Genomic DNA, 17,219 nt, shown 5'->3' on the forward strand with positions numbered 1-17,219 from the left:
TATGCAATTTTTTCTTAACCTGTGGTCACTTCTGTCTCTGAACATATGTTTGTGCTATTTCTCCTGGATGGAATGTTTTTTATTTTTCTGGCCATTTATTATAACCCTAATAAAGCTGAAACTCCAATACTTTGGCCACCTGATGCAAAGAACTGACTCATTTGAAAAGACCCTGATGCTGGGAAAGATTGAGGGTGGGAGGAGAAGGGGACAACAGAGGATGAGATAGTTGGATGGCATCGCTGAGTCAATGGACATGTGTTTGGGTAAACTCCGGGAGTTGGTGATGGACAGGGAGGCCTGGCGTGCTGTGGTTCATGGGATTGCAAAGAGTTGGACATGACTGAGCGACTGAACTGAACTGAATATTCAATCAAGGGATGAATATTAACTTTACAAAGCCTGATGTGATATTTTTAGCTCACTCTCCTCTGTTTGATATGTAATCAATAACCACATAGTTTGCTGCTGCTGCTAAGTCACTTCAGTCGTGTCCGACTCTGTACAACCCCATAGACGGCAGCCCACCAGGCTCCCCCTCCCTGGGATTCTCCAGGCAAGAACACTGGAGTGGGTTGTCAGTTTAGCATGCCATTATTTCAAGGTTTCTATATATTAGCTTAATGTCTCCAGATGATGCTTAACAAACACACACAAAAAAATTACCAAGTAGAAAACATCAGGCACACATTAAGTACTTCATATCCAAACATTAATAAAGCACCATTCATGAAGTTTACAATTGTTTGGGAGAAGAGATAGATAGATACATAAATATAGAAAGGAAGACCAATCCTTTGTTGAAATATCTGTTTTTGAAAAATGTTTTAGGAGTATAAATGATGGAGTGATTGGTATCTCTAGGCAATTACAAAATGCTTCATGAAAGACAAGATGGCTGATCTGGTTCTAATATCATGATAATTCATTAAACATAAAAGAAAGGAGCAGACAAATTAAACATCTTGGAAAAAAAGAGGGAGGGTGAATGTGCATCACATTATTGAGAAATGAGTTTGAGGCAAACACCAGTAAGCAAGCAAGAATCCTTGTTTTTTTTGTTTTTTGTTTTTGCCTATGTTTTAAATGTCCCACAATATCCAGTGCAATGATGGCATCATTGTAGAAGCACACTTGCTGGGGACGTTTATCTGTTTATTTAAGAATGTATGCCCCCTTGGAAATAGGAACTGTGTTGACTAGCTTTATTAAATGCTAGGTTTCAATAAATACATGTTGAATGAAAAAATGAATTAGTTGCATGTGTCAGACATCATGTTAGTTTTAAGACAAAATCTCAAGTATATTTCTTTAGCTATGCCTCAAATGAGCAAAAATGTCTATATACCAGTGCTTAAATAATTAATGAAAAAACTGTATCAACATTTCTAATTTTAGTCATATTTATTTGCAGTTTTTAGATATTTTCATTTATATTATTTCATTTTGTATTAAAGACACAATTGGAGAGGCATCATATCACCATTTTACAGGTGAGGAACATAAGGGCTATTTGATCAGTGACTTACCCATCTCGATAGAGCTAGAAAGTGGCAGAATCAGAGTTAGGATCCAAGAGCATCAAAGTGGAGCACAGGCAAGCATCCAGTGGAAACTCTAAGAGTCAATGGAGATGAGTCAGGGAAATGGAAGTCCTCCCGAGGAGAACAGGCCTACTCAAACCTGGCAAGTGTTCAGGGACAATCCCACTCTATCTGTCACCTGTCCAACATCCTGACTCCTTAATCCTCAAGCATGAGTCAGATGTAAGATCCATCATAACCACCATTGAATAGGCAAGAATCAGGACCTGGCAGTCATGGTATTTGTATCATCATACTGGTACAATGAAAGCTCTCTACTGAAACTACGAAGCAAGGCATTTTACTCATTTGAATTTATCAGTGATATAGTTTCAACCAATCTGCCCTCAGGGAGGCAGTGACATCACTCATGAAGGATGGGCAGTTCTGATGTACTTTATGTCCTGTTTTATGCACATGTATAAATGCTGTGAAGTTCTACCCTCCTTCAGAAAAATCTTCTCCTCCCACTCTTGTCTCTTCTCTCTCTTGTCTCCCAAACCTATCCACTGAGATCTTCTTCCATCTTCCAGGATCTTCTCAAATGTTCTCATCGTTTGAGTGTATTGAGAGGCTCAATTGTATGTAATCTCTCTTTGAATCAATATTAATTAGCTCTTAGCTGGTAAAAGACTTATTGGGGGCTTATTATATGCTATGGACTAAGCTGGTTGATTTTTGAGTGTTATGTTTTTACATTCTCCCAACAAGTGCAAGAGGTAGTTCTAGTATACATTTATGGATAAAGAAACACATGATTAGAATGAGAACCTCATCCTCTTATCACCTGCAGTATTGCACAGACATCTTGCTTATAGCAAGTGCTTAAGAATTTAATTTTATTGGATTGTTTTGTAATCAGAGATCACTAATTAGAATACACATATTTTAGCATATTGTGATTCCCTTGTGGCTCAGAGGGTAAAAAGTCTGCCCACAATGCGGGAGACCTGAGTTCGATTCCTAGGTTGGGAAAATCCCCTGGAAAAGAAAATGGCAACCCACTCCAGTATTCTTGCCTGGAAAATCCCATGGATGGAGGAGCCTGGCAGGTTATAGTCCATAGGGTCGGAAAGAGTCGGACATGACTGAGTGACTTCACTTTCACTTAGCATATCATGATTATTAACTACATATGTAGATACAAACTAATAACAATAAATTTACTTACATATCTAAGGAGGCTTTAAACAGAATAGCAAAACATTGGTATTAGGTGTGATTTTATTTACTTAACCATGGACCAACTGAAGTCTGCTTAGCTAAACTGACACACAGAGATGAAACTAACTAAAAGTGATAAAGCCCAAAGTGGAGCCCAAGGATGGAAATTCTTATGACAGAAGATCAATCATGTGACTCCTCCATTTTAGTGAAATGTTTAACTACAAAATTCAAACATTAGTGAAAAAAAAAAAAGCTTTCAGAATCAAATACATTAGCAGTAATTCCTTGTGCCTCCTCTACCACATTGCTCTCCACTACCCTTTTAAAGATTCTCATCACTCTGTGGATAAAATACAAATTGTTTAGAATGGCACACAAGAGCTCTCTCAATTTGACACTTCTCTGCTTCTCTAGGTTCACCTGTTATGACTTCTTAGGTGCAGGCATGTTCTTCTGAACCAATAACTATCTCTCCAAGACCTGGAAAATGCTCTTCCCTCTACCTGGAAGATCCTTGCGCTTCCCCTCTCCTCACCACTTAACTAATTCCCTCTGCCTCCTTCTAGACTCAGGTTTCATTATTTCATAGCTGGTTGACTCCAAAACTTTGCTCGTCTGAATCACCTGCATAGTTGTTACCAAAAAGCAGACACCCAGAGAGATTGTGATTTACAGGAATCATAATTTCTTAAAATATCCCCTGGAGTTTCTGGGAAATCACTGTCATAGATAACTTTCCTTTTAATCTCTCCTCCATACCAGGTCAAGAGCTCCTTATCAGCAAAGACATTCCTTCCACCTCTCTGATGCCAGCTAGCATTAGACCAGTAATAAGCACCGGAGGAATAAATGAATAAAAGAAGTTGGCAAATCATCCATTTCTTTGCTTAAATTGTTTTCTCTGCCTACACATAAGCATATATATGCTTTCACTTTCTGATAACCTTTTGAGATCCTCTTGGTTAATCTTTTCCTGCTGTATAATACTATGGCAGATATTTTTCTTTTTCTCTTGTAACACTTTATGTGGTTTAGTCGCTAAGTTGCGTCCAACTCTTGCTACCCCATGAACTGTACCCACCAGGCTCCACTGTCCATGGAATTTTCCAGGCAAGAATGCTGGAGTAGATTGCCATTTCCTTCTCCAGGGAATCTTCCCGACCCAGGAATTGGACCCGGGTCTCCTGCATTGCAGGCAGATTCTTTACTGACTGAGCTAGTAGGGAAGCCCTGTAACACTTTTTAGCCTGACTTATATTTATGTATTTGTATATCTTTCCCACTGAGTTCTGAGCCCTCAGTGTTAGAGACTAAGTCTTTTTCAATTTTGGGATCAGTTTATCCTACCTATACTTTTTGAATTAAACCAAAATTTTATTTAATTCTCTAACCTTTCACATTCCTAAAATAAATAAAAGCCTTATGACTACATAACATATAACAGGCAGAAATATATCCAATAATCTTAAAGTTGATCTCACATGCAGAGTTTTGATTCCCAAACTTTATGAGGAGCACACTCATATCAATATGTAAGATACACACACGTACACACACACACACATACATATATACACACACACACACACATCTCCAACAGGAAGAGAGATGAGGTTTCAGAGCTTTGGACTAGAACGTAATCAGTGTAATAGAACAGGGAGATAAATTCTTAATAATAAGTAAATCTGTAAGAGATGATTTCAGTAAAATTTATTCTGAAGGCAGTGATGTGGATTAGTTTGCAAACTGTGCCTCAATCAGCCAAACTTAATGTCTCCTCAGTTCTAAACTATGTCAAGCAGGACCTGTCAGTAAAAACAGTAAGTGAGAATAGCTTGTGAGACTTGAAGTGAAGGAAGTGGTTACTGGGTTTACTGCTGCAGATGTGAAAACCTGAAACAAAATACTGAGACAACAGAGACATAAATTTGTAACTAGGTAACCAATCAAGGATTTTGTAAAAGGAAAAGCTAATCTCAAGCAAGAGTGAATAATGGACAAGGTTTAGAGAACAAACATAACCAGAAGAAGGTAACATTTAAGTTGAAAAAGGTGAATCGACTAAAACTAGAAAACATATGAGGCACTTGTTTTTGGATTAACTCACAAATACCTTGTTAGGTAGAGAGTAGATGCTTGAAGAGAATCAACTAAATGCTGAATAAAGAGATAAATAATTAATAAGTGTGTGAAAGATCATTTGGCTCAAGTAATGTCCATAATTTTAAGTAGCACCATTACACTCTATTCTTTTCTGTCATCCTCTTTAAATAGAAAAGTCTAAATCTCTTAAATGTAAACGGGCCACAACACAAAACAAACTGGATTCTTCCTTTATAAGTCCCATTCATATCTGAAGCATTTTCTCTTCCTTGCTTCATGTGGGTCTCCCTTTCCTGAGCTCCTGCGTGGCCAAGGGTTTTTTCCAGTATGACCTAATTCAGATATCTAATGAGGCTATACTCATAATCCTGACATTCCAAAGAATGCAGGGGTTGAAACAAAATTAAATGCTAAGTCTTCAAAACAGAATAACACAGCCTAAATCCCCTTAGTCAGTTAACATTTGCAAAAATGCTGTCAGTTAAGTTTTCAAGCAAATACCATTTATTTGACCTTAGAGAATTATATGTGAACGGAAAAGGTATGACTACTTACCATTTACCTTAAAGTGTGTTTCACTGAACTGAAGTTTGAACACTCATTCTGAGTGTATAAAAATGATAGGGAGAGACACAGGAAGGAGAAAAACAGAAATAGAGTAATTCACAATAACACACAAGAGGTCTTTGAAAGTTTTGTAAACATACACCCCTTTTAATAAAGAAACATGGCTTAGATATAAATCTGTAATGCCACTTAAACTTATTTAACTGTTCCCTATTCTGCTACTTTTAATCTGAAGATACCACATACAATGTTAACTCTAATTAATCTTTGGTTATATTCTTATTAAAAATGCTTAAATTATAGCAAATCTAGAATTAAAATGCAGCATATAGTGTGTATAAACTTTTTAAAATCTTCTTTTAGGTATTGTAGCCTTCAGTCTTTTAAAAAAGACAACAATAAAAAAACTCTTTTCTAACTCTTTTCTGGTATTGCTGAATTTTTTAAAAATAGTTTCAACTGAAAAATGAAGTCTAACAAGTGATGTACCTGGATCTAGGTAGATAAGTTGGTGTCTAGATATGGATGAGAGCTCAAGAATCTTACATGCTGACCTCCATGTGCTGCACATATTCTGTTCAACCACGAGAGGATTTTTTTTTCAAATAGATGGCCAACAGCGAGTCCAGTCCTGCAGAGAGATAGGAAATAGAGTGCTTTGTGATATTAGAAAGACCAGGAGAAGAAGAAAGTAAACAGTCAACATGCCATTCCTTTCAGCGGCCTCCTTCAGAGCTGTGAACTTTTTCAGCTCTAACGCAATTCATGGAACTTGCTGAGAACTTACAAGTTTGGCCCTACAGGCATTAAGGACCTGATTCCGCCTCAGGGGAAACTACTACTACACCACACACACACACACACACACACACACACACACACACACACACACACACACACACAGAGGCTATTTTCAGTGTTAGAAAGAAAATGGAGAAACTCATTGTTGCTTCCAGGGATGGATGGTCCCACCTATCACATGGTAGATCAATATAGAGTCTCGGTATCTGGAGGTTTTTACCTGCATTTTTAACTCAATAGAACTTTTCTGTGTCTGAGTTCTATGACTACAAAAGATACAAACTAACAAGCTCAAACTCTCCTGCCTAAAATCCCTTTTCTTACTGCCATCACCCATAAGAGAGAAGAAACATCCAAGGGGACCCTTGGGAAGTTTCTCCTTAACAAAAGTGAAAGAAAAGGGGAGTCAGGAGTTCCTTAATAAGTAAGACAAGATTTTTTAATTGCAGGGTAACTATATATATGGGTTTCTTAGATCCCTAACCAAAGTATGAAAACAATACTCTGATTGCCTAATATTTATAAAAGTATGGGTGTATTCTGAACTGTCTTATACTTTCTTTGTCACTGATTGGTTCTGAAGAACTAGTCATAGATTTTCTACGTCATTGACCTGTTCTGAGAAATTTATTCATAAAGAAAAAAATGTTGCCTGAGCGTTGTGTGAGTTATTGAATAACAAACAGATGACTAAGAGAATGTTTTCTAGGAGCTCACAATCTACTTTGAACATAAGAGCTTTACTTGGGGCAATGTACATTAAATACCATGAGTTACAGCTATATTTGATACTTATATACTCCTCGTACTTAAGAAGTTTCAAAACAGAAGAGTCTCTTAAGACTTCCGTTAAAAACATAGCTAAAAGTCAAAGTTTCTCTACTCAAGCTTGCCAAGCAGACTAGGAATCACGGAACATATTTCTTTTTCATAAATGAGTCACTCCTGAAAATACAATATGTTCTGTGCCTGTATGGTTTATGGAATCATTAATAAAGTGTTTCTGCTGTCATAGGTATGAAGTAAGAATTTGCCAGCTAATAGTCTCAGTGACACCCTTGAGATGGAGCTAAGTTATGAATGAGGAACAGGGAGCAAAGCGAATCACTCAATGGACAAGGCTCTGAGGGACTCAAGTTTCAGCACCAATTCAGATGTATATTCATTATTTTAAATTACGTCATTACCTTCAGGCTCATTTTCAAAGCAAGGAGAGGAAAGGAAGGGAGTTCTCAGCTACATAAAAGTCTTATTTTAAATTTAATTTCCTAAACCAGACAAGGGAACAGAGAAAGTCGGGCTGGTGATGTCAGAGACTGGAGGCAGACAAAACAAAAGGGCTGCATTTTGAGAAATGGGCAGATATTCAGCATATACAATAAGGAATGAGAGGCAGACAGAAATACCAGAGGGGAGCAGTCAAAGGCTAATGCCAATAGTTAGGGAATAGAATCCTGAGAAGCAGGCTCTGGCAAGCATCATATCCACAGACCAGAAACAAGTCAGCTACATTTGGAAGACCTTAATACCTAAGGCTGGCCTTTGCCAAATCCCAAGCCTTCATCGTGTTTCTAATTAAGAAAAGGAATAGAGAGACTTCCCTGGTGGTCCAGCGGTTAAAACCTCACCTTCCAATGAAGAGGGTGGGGGTATGATTCCTGGTTGGGAAGCTAAGATCCCACATGCTTCTTGGCCAAAAAACCAAATCATAAACAACAGAGGAAGCATTGTAATAAGTTCAACAGAAACTTTAAAAATGGTCCACATCAAAAAAAAAAAAATCTTTTAAGAAAAGTTAAAAAAAAAAAGGAATAGAGAGTAACTTGCATGTAATTGTTAGATGTCAAAGGTCATGTTATGCCCTTTCACAAAAGTAAGCTCTTTAATTCCCACTTGCTTTTGAGGAAACTGAGGTTCAGAGAATGTTGCCAGCTGGCCCAAGGTTCAGGGAACATGAAAGAGCTGGATGTCCATTCTGAAAAGATCTGGTGATAAGCCCTTTGGTTGAAAGTAAACCCTGTTTCTTTTTGTAATGTTTCCCTGGTGGCTCCGACCGTAAAGCATCTGCCTGCAATGCCGGAGACCTGGGTTCGATCCCTGGGTTGGGAAGATCCCCTGGAGAAGGAAATGGCAACCCACTCCAGTACTCTTGCCTGGAAAGTCCCATGGACAGAGGAGCCTGGTAGGCTACAGTCCATGGAGCTGCAAAGAATTGGACACGACTGAGTGACTTCACTCAATTCTTTAGGTTGAGGGGAGGGCATGGAAATAACTTCAAATGCTGTCAAAATTAAAATATAACAATAATCAGACTTCAGGTATAGTAAGTCCTGCCAAGGTGTGAGCTAAGTAGGAAATAAGGAAGGCTGGGAAGAATTGAGGAGGCCTAGGACCCAGAGATGAGACATGCTTTACATTACAGTAGGTGCTCAGGGCCAGACTAAGCCCTCAGAGATAACAAGGTAAACAGCTCAGAAGGCATAAGTCAGAAAAAAAAAAATCATGTTGGCCATGGACAGGGAGCAGTTTAGTTCAGCTGATGTTCAACTACCTGGGGCAGCATGCACATAGGCTCCACTCTCATCAGAGTCTGGGGTCTAGAAACATGCAGATCAAGAAGAATGGCAGATGTGAGGGTGGATGTCTGGGTGCCTGACTTAGAACTCAGGTTTAGGAGTGGGCAAAATCCCTGCTGCCAGTTGACCTGGACAGGATAATCCAGGGTTCTATCCATTAATTAGGGGCTTCCCTGATGGCTCAGCAGTAAAGAATCTGCCTGCCATGCAGGAGATGCAGGATATGTGGGTTTGATCTCTGGGTCAGGAAGATCCCTTGCAGTAGGAAATGGCAACCCATTCCAGTGTTCTTGAAAAATCCCATGAACAGAGGAGCCTGGTGGGCTACGGTCCACGAGGTCACATAGAATCAGCCAGGACTAAGCACACATGCATGCATCCAGTAATTCAAATCAATACTGTATTTTGTATCTACCGACTTCAAACTCTTGTTCTAGCCTGTGATAATCTGAGTGAACAAAGCAGACAAAAACGCCCACCTTCATAGAACTTACCTTCCACTGGAAGAAAGAAAGTAGCAAGTAATTCAGGTCCCACGGAACAAAGCAAGAATGTAATTAGAAGAGCAGGTTTTATTGGGCAAACTGAGAACATCAGAGAGCCTGAGTCTATTCTCTTAGCCTGAAATATTATCCTAAGACTTAAAAGGCTTCTTCCTATTAGGAGCATGTGCTGCACTGTGCCTAGTCACTCAGTCATGTGTGACTCTTTGCAACCCCATAGACTGTAGCCCACCAAGCTCCTCTGTCCCTTGGATTCTCCAGGCAAGAATACTGGAGTGAGTTGCCATGCCCTCCTCCTCCAGGTGATCTTCCCAACTCAGGGACTGAACCTAGGTCTGCCACATTGCAGGCAGATTCTTTACCAGGCAAGTCACCAAGGAAGCCAAAGAATACTGGAGTGGGTAGCCTATCCTTTCTCCAGGGGATCTTTCTGACCCAGGAACTGAACCGGGATCTCCTGCATTGCAGATGGATTCTTTACCAGCTGGGCTACCAGAGAATCCATACTTGTTCTTAAATCCTAGAATGATATTGAACCTGTAAAGTGTAGAGTTTGGAGGGGTAGAACAGCAGGAAAGTCATTACTGGTGTCAGAGTGTATATTTTAAAAATTATTATGAATAATCTAGACAGCATATTAAAGAGCAGAGGCATCACTTTGCCAACAAAAGTCTATATAGTCAAAGCTATAATTTTTCCAGTTGTCAAGTACACATGTGAGAACTGAACCATAAAAAAGCTAAGCACCAAAGAATTGATGCTTTTGAATAGTGGTACTGGAGAAGACTCTTGAGAATCCCTTGGACTGCAAGGAGGTCAAGCCAACAAAACCTAAAAATCATACCTGGATATTCATTGGAAAGACTGATGCTGAAGCTGAAGCTCCAATACTTTAGCCAACTAATGCAAAGAGCTGACTCATTGGAAAAGACCTAGATGTTGGAAAGATTGAAGGCAAAAGGAGAAGGGGGTGGCGGAAGATGAAATGGTTAGATAGCATCACCAACTCAATGCACATGAGTTTGAGCAAACCACAGGAGACAGTAAAGGACAGGGGAGCCTGGAGTGCTACAGTCCATGGGGTTGCAAAGAGCCAGACACAACTTAGTGACTGAACAACAACAAAAAAAACATTGTGAATAATGTAACCCTCACACGCATATGACCTATTCATATCTACCTGGTTGCCTATATTAGTTCAATGATCATGAGAACATCCATAGACACACTAGAAATTTAGGCAGGTTACACATTACACAAGTCTAGTTCATCATTCAGATTGTAGTCTATGTGAATTACGTCCTTACAGATATGCAGCTCACAGCTTGAACGGCCATATACAGCAGTCTTAAACTTTTCTAAGAGATAATTAAGTTCATTTGTATAATTTTTTTAGATTCTACATATAAATGTATCATTTGTTGTTTGTCTTTCTCAGTCTGAACATATTTATAAAACAGAATAAGACTCACAGATATAGAAAACAAGGTTACCAAAGAGAAAAGATGAGGAGGGGTAAATTGGGAATTTTAGATTAGCAGATACAAACTATAACATGTAAAACAGATAAAAAGAAGGTCCTACTTTATAGCATAGGGAATTTTACTTAATATCTTATAATAAGATATAATAAAAACTGAAAATTGAAAAGTAGTCTGCTAAAAATAAAGCATAATTTGAGGAAATTTCATATTTCTTCTATCTTTATGCAAGTGAAAGGAGGAACTTTCAAATTAAATAAAAATACTTGAAGAAGCAAAATTTGACTTTCCACATGTTTTTAAAAGAAAAAAGTCCACATCTTTTAAACAAACCTTAAAGATTCATAAACTAGCAGAGCTAGAACACCTCTAACAGGCATGGGAAATGAAAAGAGACTCTTCCAACATTATAGAAGTGCAAGTGACAGCCCCAGATTCAGAAACCAGATTTCTGAAGGCCCGTTTGGCCCTCTGTCCACTATGTTACCATGACCTTCATACAGAGAATGTCACCATTTAGGGGGAAGGATTCAGCACGCCGTCTCTATGCTTCAGGTTTTCTCAGAGTATAAAAGTTGTCTTGAAACTTTGTACTAATTCTGACTCAGTTCACAGAAGCTTCACGGGTTTCACTTACCCACACCTACTTTTATTTGAGCAAAGAAAAATAGTATTAGTACTTCCCTCTAGCAAGTCTTGACAAAGCCAAAGCTGGTTTAGTCATTTTCCCATCCATTCTGTCATAAGATTTTGTTTATCATAAGGAGGGTGAGTCACTGTTTTTCCTAAAGATAGAAGAAATAAATAACAGAATGATTTTTATTACATTGAACTCAGTAAACAAATTAACATATTTATATTCTTTTGACATGGAAAGATATTCAAGATATATTTTAAATGACAAAAAGCCAATTAATAAATAGTGAGGTGAGGTGAAGTCACTCAGTCGTGTCCGACTCTTTGCGACCTCATGGACTTCTCCGTCCATGGGATTCTCCAGGCAAGAATACTGGAGTGGATTGCCATTTCCTTCTCCAGGGGATCTTCCTGACCCAGGGATTGAACCCGGCTCTCCCGCATTGGAGGCAAATGCTTTAACCTCTGAGCCACCAGGGAAGCCCAATAGTAAAGGTTCATTTTTGTAAAGTAAATATACAGTCTTGTTTAAAAAAGGCTAGGATAATTTACTCCAAAGTTGAAACAGCCAGAAGTTCTCTTTTAGTATAAAACTATTGAGGTCCATCACTCTTGACACCAATGGTAAAATTTCATTCTTTTTATGGTTGAGCTGGGTTTTGAAAAGACAGAGAAACCTGAGATCAAACTCCCAACATTTGCTGGATAAGGAGTTCCAGAAAAACATCTACTTCTGCTTCACTGACTACATCAAAACCTTTGACTCTGTGGACCACAACAAACTGTGGAAAATACTTAAAGAGATGGGAATATCAGACCACTTTACCTACCTCCTGAGAAATCTGTATGCAGGTCAAGGAGCAACAATTAGAACTGGACATGGAACAACAGACTGGTTGCAAATCGGGAAAGGTGTAGGTCAAGGCTGTGTATTGTCACCCTGCTTATTTAACTTATATGCAGAGTACATCATGCAAAATTCTGAGCTGGATGAATCACAAGCTGGAATCAAGATCACCGGGAGAAATATCAATAACCTCAGATACGCAGATGACACCACTCTTATGGCAGGAAGTGAAGAACTAAAGAGCCTCTTGATGAAAGTGAAAGATGAGAGTGAAAAAGTTGGTTTAAAACTCAAAATTAAAAAAAAAAAAAAAAACTAAGATCATGGCATCTGATCCCACAACTTCATGGAAAATAGATGAAGAAACAACGGAAATAATGAGTGACTTTATTTTCTTGGGCTTCAAAATCATTGCAGATGGTGACCACAGCCATGAAATTAAAAGATGCTTGCTCCGAGGAAAAAAAGCTATGACCAACCTAGAGAGCATATTAAAAGCGGAGGCATTACTTTGCCAACAAAGTCAAAGCTATGGTTTTGCAAATCTAAACTTTGCCGTCTAGTCAAAGCTATGGTTTTTCCAGTAGTCATGTATGGATATGGGAGTTAGACTATAGAGAAAGTTGAGCACCAATGAATTGATACTTTTGAACTGTGGTGTTGGAGAAGACTCTTGAGAGTCCCTTGGACTGCAAGGAGATCCAACCAGTCCATCCTAAAGGAAATCAGTTCTGAATTTTCATTGGAAGGACTGATGCTGAAGTTGAAACTCCTATATTTTGGCCACCTGATGCGAAGAGTTGACTTATTGGAAAATACCCAGATTCTGGGAAAGACTGAAGGTGAGAGAAGAAGGGGACAACAGAGGATGAGATGGTTGGATGGAATCACCAACTCGATGGACACGAGATTGAGTAAGCTCCAGGAGTTGGTAATGGACAGGGAAGTCTAGCGTGCTGCAGTCCATGGGGTCGCAAAGAGTTGGACATGACTGAGTGACTGTACTGAACAGATACTGGGAGATAGTGGAGGACAGAAAAGCCTGGTATGCTGCAGTCCTTGGACTCGCAATGAGTTGGACATGACCTGGCCACTGAACAGCAAATATTCAAAACACACACACACACACATATACATTTAAATACAATTGTGCTTGCAGATGAGACTGCACCCCTGACCAGTCCTGAATCAGAACCATCCAACTAAGCTGACTCAATGTTCCTGATCCATGGACACAAAGTTTACTGTTTTAAGCTGCTTAAGTTCAGTTGCTCACTCATATCTGACTCCTTGTGACCCCCATGGACTGCAGCATGCCAGACCTCCCTGTCCATCACCAACTCCTGGAGGTTGCTCAAACTCAGGTCCATAGAGTCAGTGATGCCATCCAATCATCTCATCCTCTGTTGCCCCCTTCTCTTCCTGCCTTCAATCTTTCTCAGCATCAGGGTCTTTTCTAATGAGTCAGCTCTTTGCATCAGGTGGCCAGTTTTGGAGTTGCAGCTTTAGCATCAGTCCTGCCAATGAATATTCAGGACTGATTTCTTTTAGGATTGGTTTGTTTGATCTCCTTACAGTCCAAGGGACTCTCAAGAGTCTTCTCTAACACCACAGTTTGAAAGCATCAAGTTCTTTGACACTCAGCTTTCTTTGTGGTCCAACTCTCACATCCACACATGACTACTGGAAAAACCATAGCTTTGGCTAGATGGACCTTTGTCGGCAGAGTAATGTTGCTGCTTTTTAATATGCTGCCTTTATCGGTCATAGCTTTTCTTCCAAGGAGCAAATGTCTTAATTTCATGGCTGCAGTCACCAACTGCAGTGATTTTCGAGCCCAAGAAAATAAAGTCTCTCACTGTTTCCATTGTTTCCCCATCTATTTGCCATGAAGTGATGGGACCTGATGCCATGATCTTAGTTTTTTGAATATTGAGTTTTAAGCTGCTTAATTTGAGAATAATTTGTTACAAAACATTAGATACCTAATGCAATATTTTAAGCTAATCTAATCTGTGAAGTTCATTCTTCTGCCATAGTGATAGAATTAGAAGTGGGAACTGATCTGAGTTGGTGCATTCAGGGTGATTTTCAGAACTCCTAGTGTGAATTCAAGTACATGGAGAGTCCCCTATGTCCCAGACGGTAAAATATGCAGGTGTAAATGTTGGAGGAATTCTGTCAGGATGAGAAATCCACCTGGAGGACAAAGCTGTCATTCTTAAGAAGGTAGAACAGAAAGAATCATGGAGAGGTACACAGAACCATAATTTTTTTTAAAAAAGCTTGCATTTAGCTCTATATCTTTTCATTTATGCAAGCGAACCAAACCCTTTTGTTGTTTAAACTGATTTGGGATTTCTGTCAACTTGATAACAAAAGAAGAAAAAGATCTCAGTGTATACACAGGCAAAGACAAGACCATGTCTCTAAACCTTAACAAGCGTCTTCGCTTATAACTTATTATTACAGCACAAAGAGTAGTCTTGTAAAACATCCTGAGTCTCTGGATCTCAAACATCTGGTCAGAGGGTTTGGCAACCTGATTAGCTCACATTTCCCTTCCTCTGGATTAGACTGTCTTGAGGCTTGCTTCTTGACTGAAGAATTCCTTTCAATAAAACACTGTTGTTCACTCCCATTTAAGTTGTGTCCTGAGTAGAAAATCTTGCTTCCGTATTCCACTCTCTAATTCAGACAGCATGTCTTGATCATAACTTCCTTTGAGGGGCCAAGTCTGAAGTCAGGTCTATTGTACAGGTCCATTCACCCTAACAATCCCTTTTCTTTTCTCTGTGGTGATTGCCACTAACGTTCCAGGTCCAGTATATCTTTTCACTGGCTCACTCACACACACACACACACACACACACATATATATTTCCAGTTTTATTGAGATACAAATGACATACAGCTCTCTATAAATTTTAAGTATAGCATAATGATCCGACTTTCATACATCATGAAACACTTACAAAGTTTAGAAATCTGCTTCTACTCCATTATTTTTGGCAGGCCCTAGTTCTGATCACTTCAGGTCTTCATGATATGAGCCTATCCATTGGCTTCCTAGTATCTTCAAGACACAGCAGCTGACTGCCTACAGATGAGTGGTCAGGGAGAGAAAAAGAAACAGTGCTTTCAAGAAAGAAGCGACAACCATTTTTATAACCTAATCTCAAAAGGACCATCAATTCTGCCAAATTTTGCCAGTCACACAGACCTGTAAAAAGCAAGAGGAAACTACACAGGATATAAATACCAGGAGCAAGGAGAAAAGTGGGGGCTTATTGGAGTCTGGCTACCACAATCATAATCAGCACTCTGTAGCCAGGAGCAGCATCAGCTTCTATAACACCATGCAGGAATCTAAGATAATTAAATCTCACTGTGTTCCCATGAAACTCTAATTCTAATGGGTTGTAAGTTCCACAATAAACTGATGTCTGTGAACAGAAGGGTTCAAGCAACAAAATTAGCATGTTTCTTTGGGGATATTAAAATTCTTTTTAAACAAAACATTCTGTAGGCTCTGTTTTCTATGAAATTCTCTTTGGCAAAACTTAATTGGACATTTGGAGAACATTTTCACTTTGATTTCCCCTTTAATCCTAAAATATTATATACTCCTTGATTAGTCAACAAGTGTGACTTGAATGTTCTCAGTGGAGAAATTCATACCAGAATAGTAGTTTTGAGTCTCTAGTTCACATGCCAAGTTTCACTATTTGCTAGGTTTCGGCTGATGTGTGAGTAAATTCTTAAAGGAAGATAATTTACGCCTATAATTTAAAATCCTAGGCATCATCAATTTTCCAAAAGGTCACAGGATGGAAAGATTGTTGCGTGGAAGTAATAATGATATATATTATCTTGCTTTCTATCACACTCTAAGTTTCACTATGCACTTTTACAGCCATTGTCAAATACAAACATTTGTAGTTATCAGGACAGAATGTATTACCCCATCATAAAACAAAGAAGAAAAGGAACTTTTCTTTCAGAATGAAAAATTCATCTTCCTACTCAAAGGAAGCAGGATATGAAAGATAGTCTTCACTTAAATAAGAAGATTAAAAAATAACTCAGGATTTCAAATCTTGTGTTGAACATTTTGTATGTTTTCATTTATCTTGTTCCTTGAACACTCCCACATCCTGCCCTAGAGCAATTTTAAGGTTTTTGCAATCCTCAAACATTCTTATTTTTAGAGGCCCTAGCTCATGTCATATCACATACAATGGAAGCTGTGGTATATTGCCCAAACCTTCTTGAAAAATAAAGCATTCATTCCCTTAAGCTTCTGGGAGTGCTGGACACTGGTGGATCATAGCTAACTAATCCCCTCTTTTAGTATTTCTCTCAGTTACAGGGAGCTCCTAACCAAACACATACTCCTTTCAGGGAAGCAGCTCACATCTTGGGATGTAGGGAAACAAATTAATGGGCCCTTTCCCTAGCTTGGGACAATCCAGGCATCCAAAGTCAGGAGTTCCCTATAGGATTAGCCAAACCCTTGCTGCAACTACATCACAGTTCAGCTTCTCCCTCTGTCCAATCTTCTCTCCTCACCGCTTACAGAGATGTTCCAGTGAGTATTTCTTAGTAAACTGATTTCCACTCTCCATCTTGGAACCATTGTTCATGGGGAACTTAAGACTGTTAGTATTCAGGGTGGGACTAAGACAGATTTTGACAACGGGACTTTAGAAGCCAGATGGCCTACTGATGGAGTAAGTATAGTCTTTGGTATACTACATTAGCGAAATGGTTAAAACTTTCACTGGTGATTAACTTGGATGGCATAACACTGGAATGGAATACCCTGATGGTATAATTTATCATACATTTGGAGAAAGACAACTAAAAGCCAAAGGTCATTATTTATTTAAATGATCAACTTAAATTATAAAGCAGCTGCAATATATAAAGAGATTCTTATCTCTTATAGCTGG

At 38.9% G+C, this 17,219-nt stretch overlaps 1 protein-coding gene across 7 annotated transcripts in view; it reads right to left on the bottom strand.

Annotated features, from left to right (window-relative positions):
• CLDN16 (claudin 16) overlaps window positions 1-17,219 on the bottom strand; it is a 127,839-nt gene that overhangs the window by 36,395 nt on the left and 74,225 nt on the right. For 4 of the 7 annotated variants that reach the window (XM_060419381.1, XM_060419372.1, XM_060419375.1 and 1 more), the window contains one exon: window positions 5,975-6,051. In XM_060419381.1, coding sequence (XP_060275364.1) covers window positions 5,975-5,980 — 6 coding nt within the window. In that variant the 5' untranslated portion in view covers window positions 5,981-6,051. Of the gene's footprint in view, window positions 1-5,909; window positions 6,052-6,441; window positions 11,567-17,219 lie in introns of all 7 variants that reach the window. The other 3 variants (XM_060419367.1, XM_060419366.1, XM_012097145.4) reach the window with 3 other exon arrangements.

Source organism: Ovis aries, chromosome 1 (assembly GCF_016772045.2).
Source record: "Ovis aries strain OAR_USU_Benz2616 breed Rambouillet chromosome 1, ARS-UI_Ramb_v3.0, whole genome shotgun sequence".
Classification (NCBI taxonomy): Eukaryota; Metazoa; Chordata; class Mammalia; order Artiodactyla; family Bovidae; genus Ovis; species Ovis aries.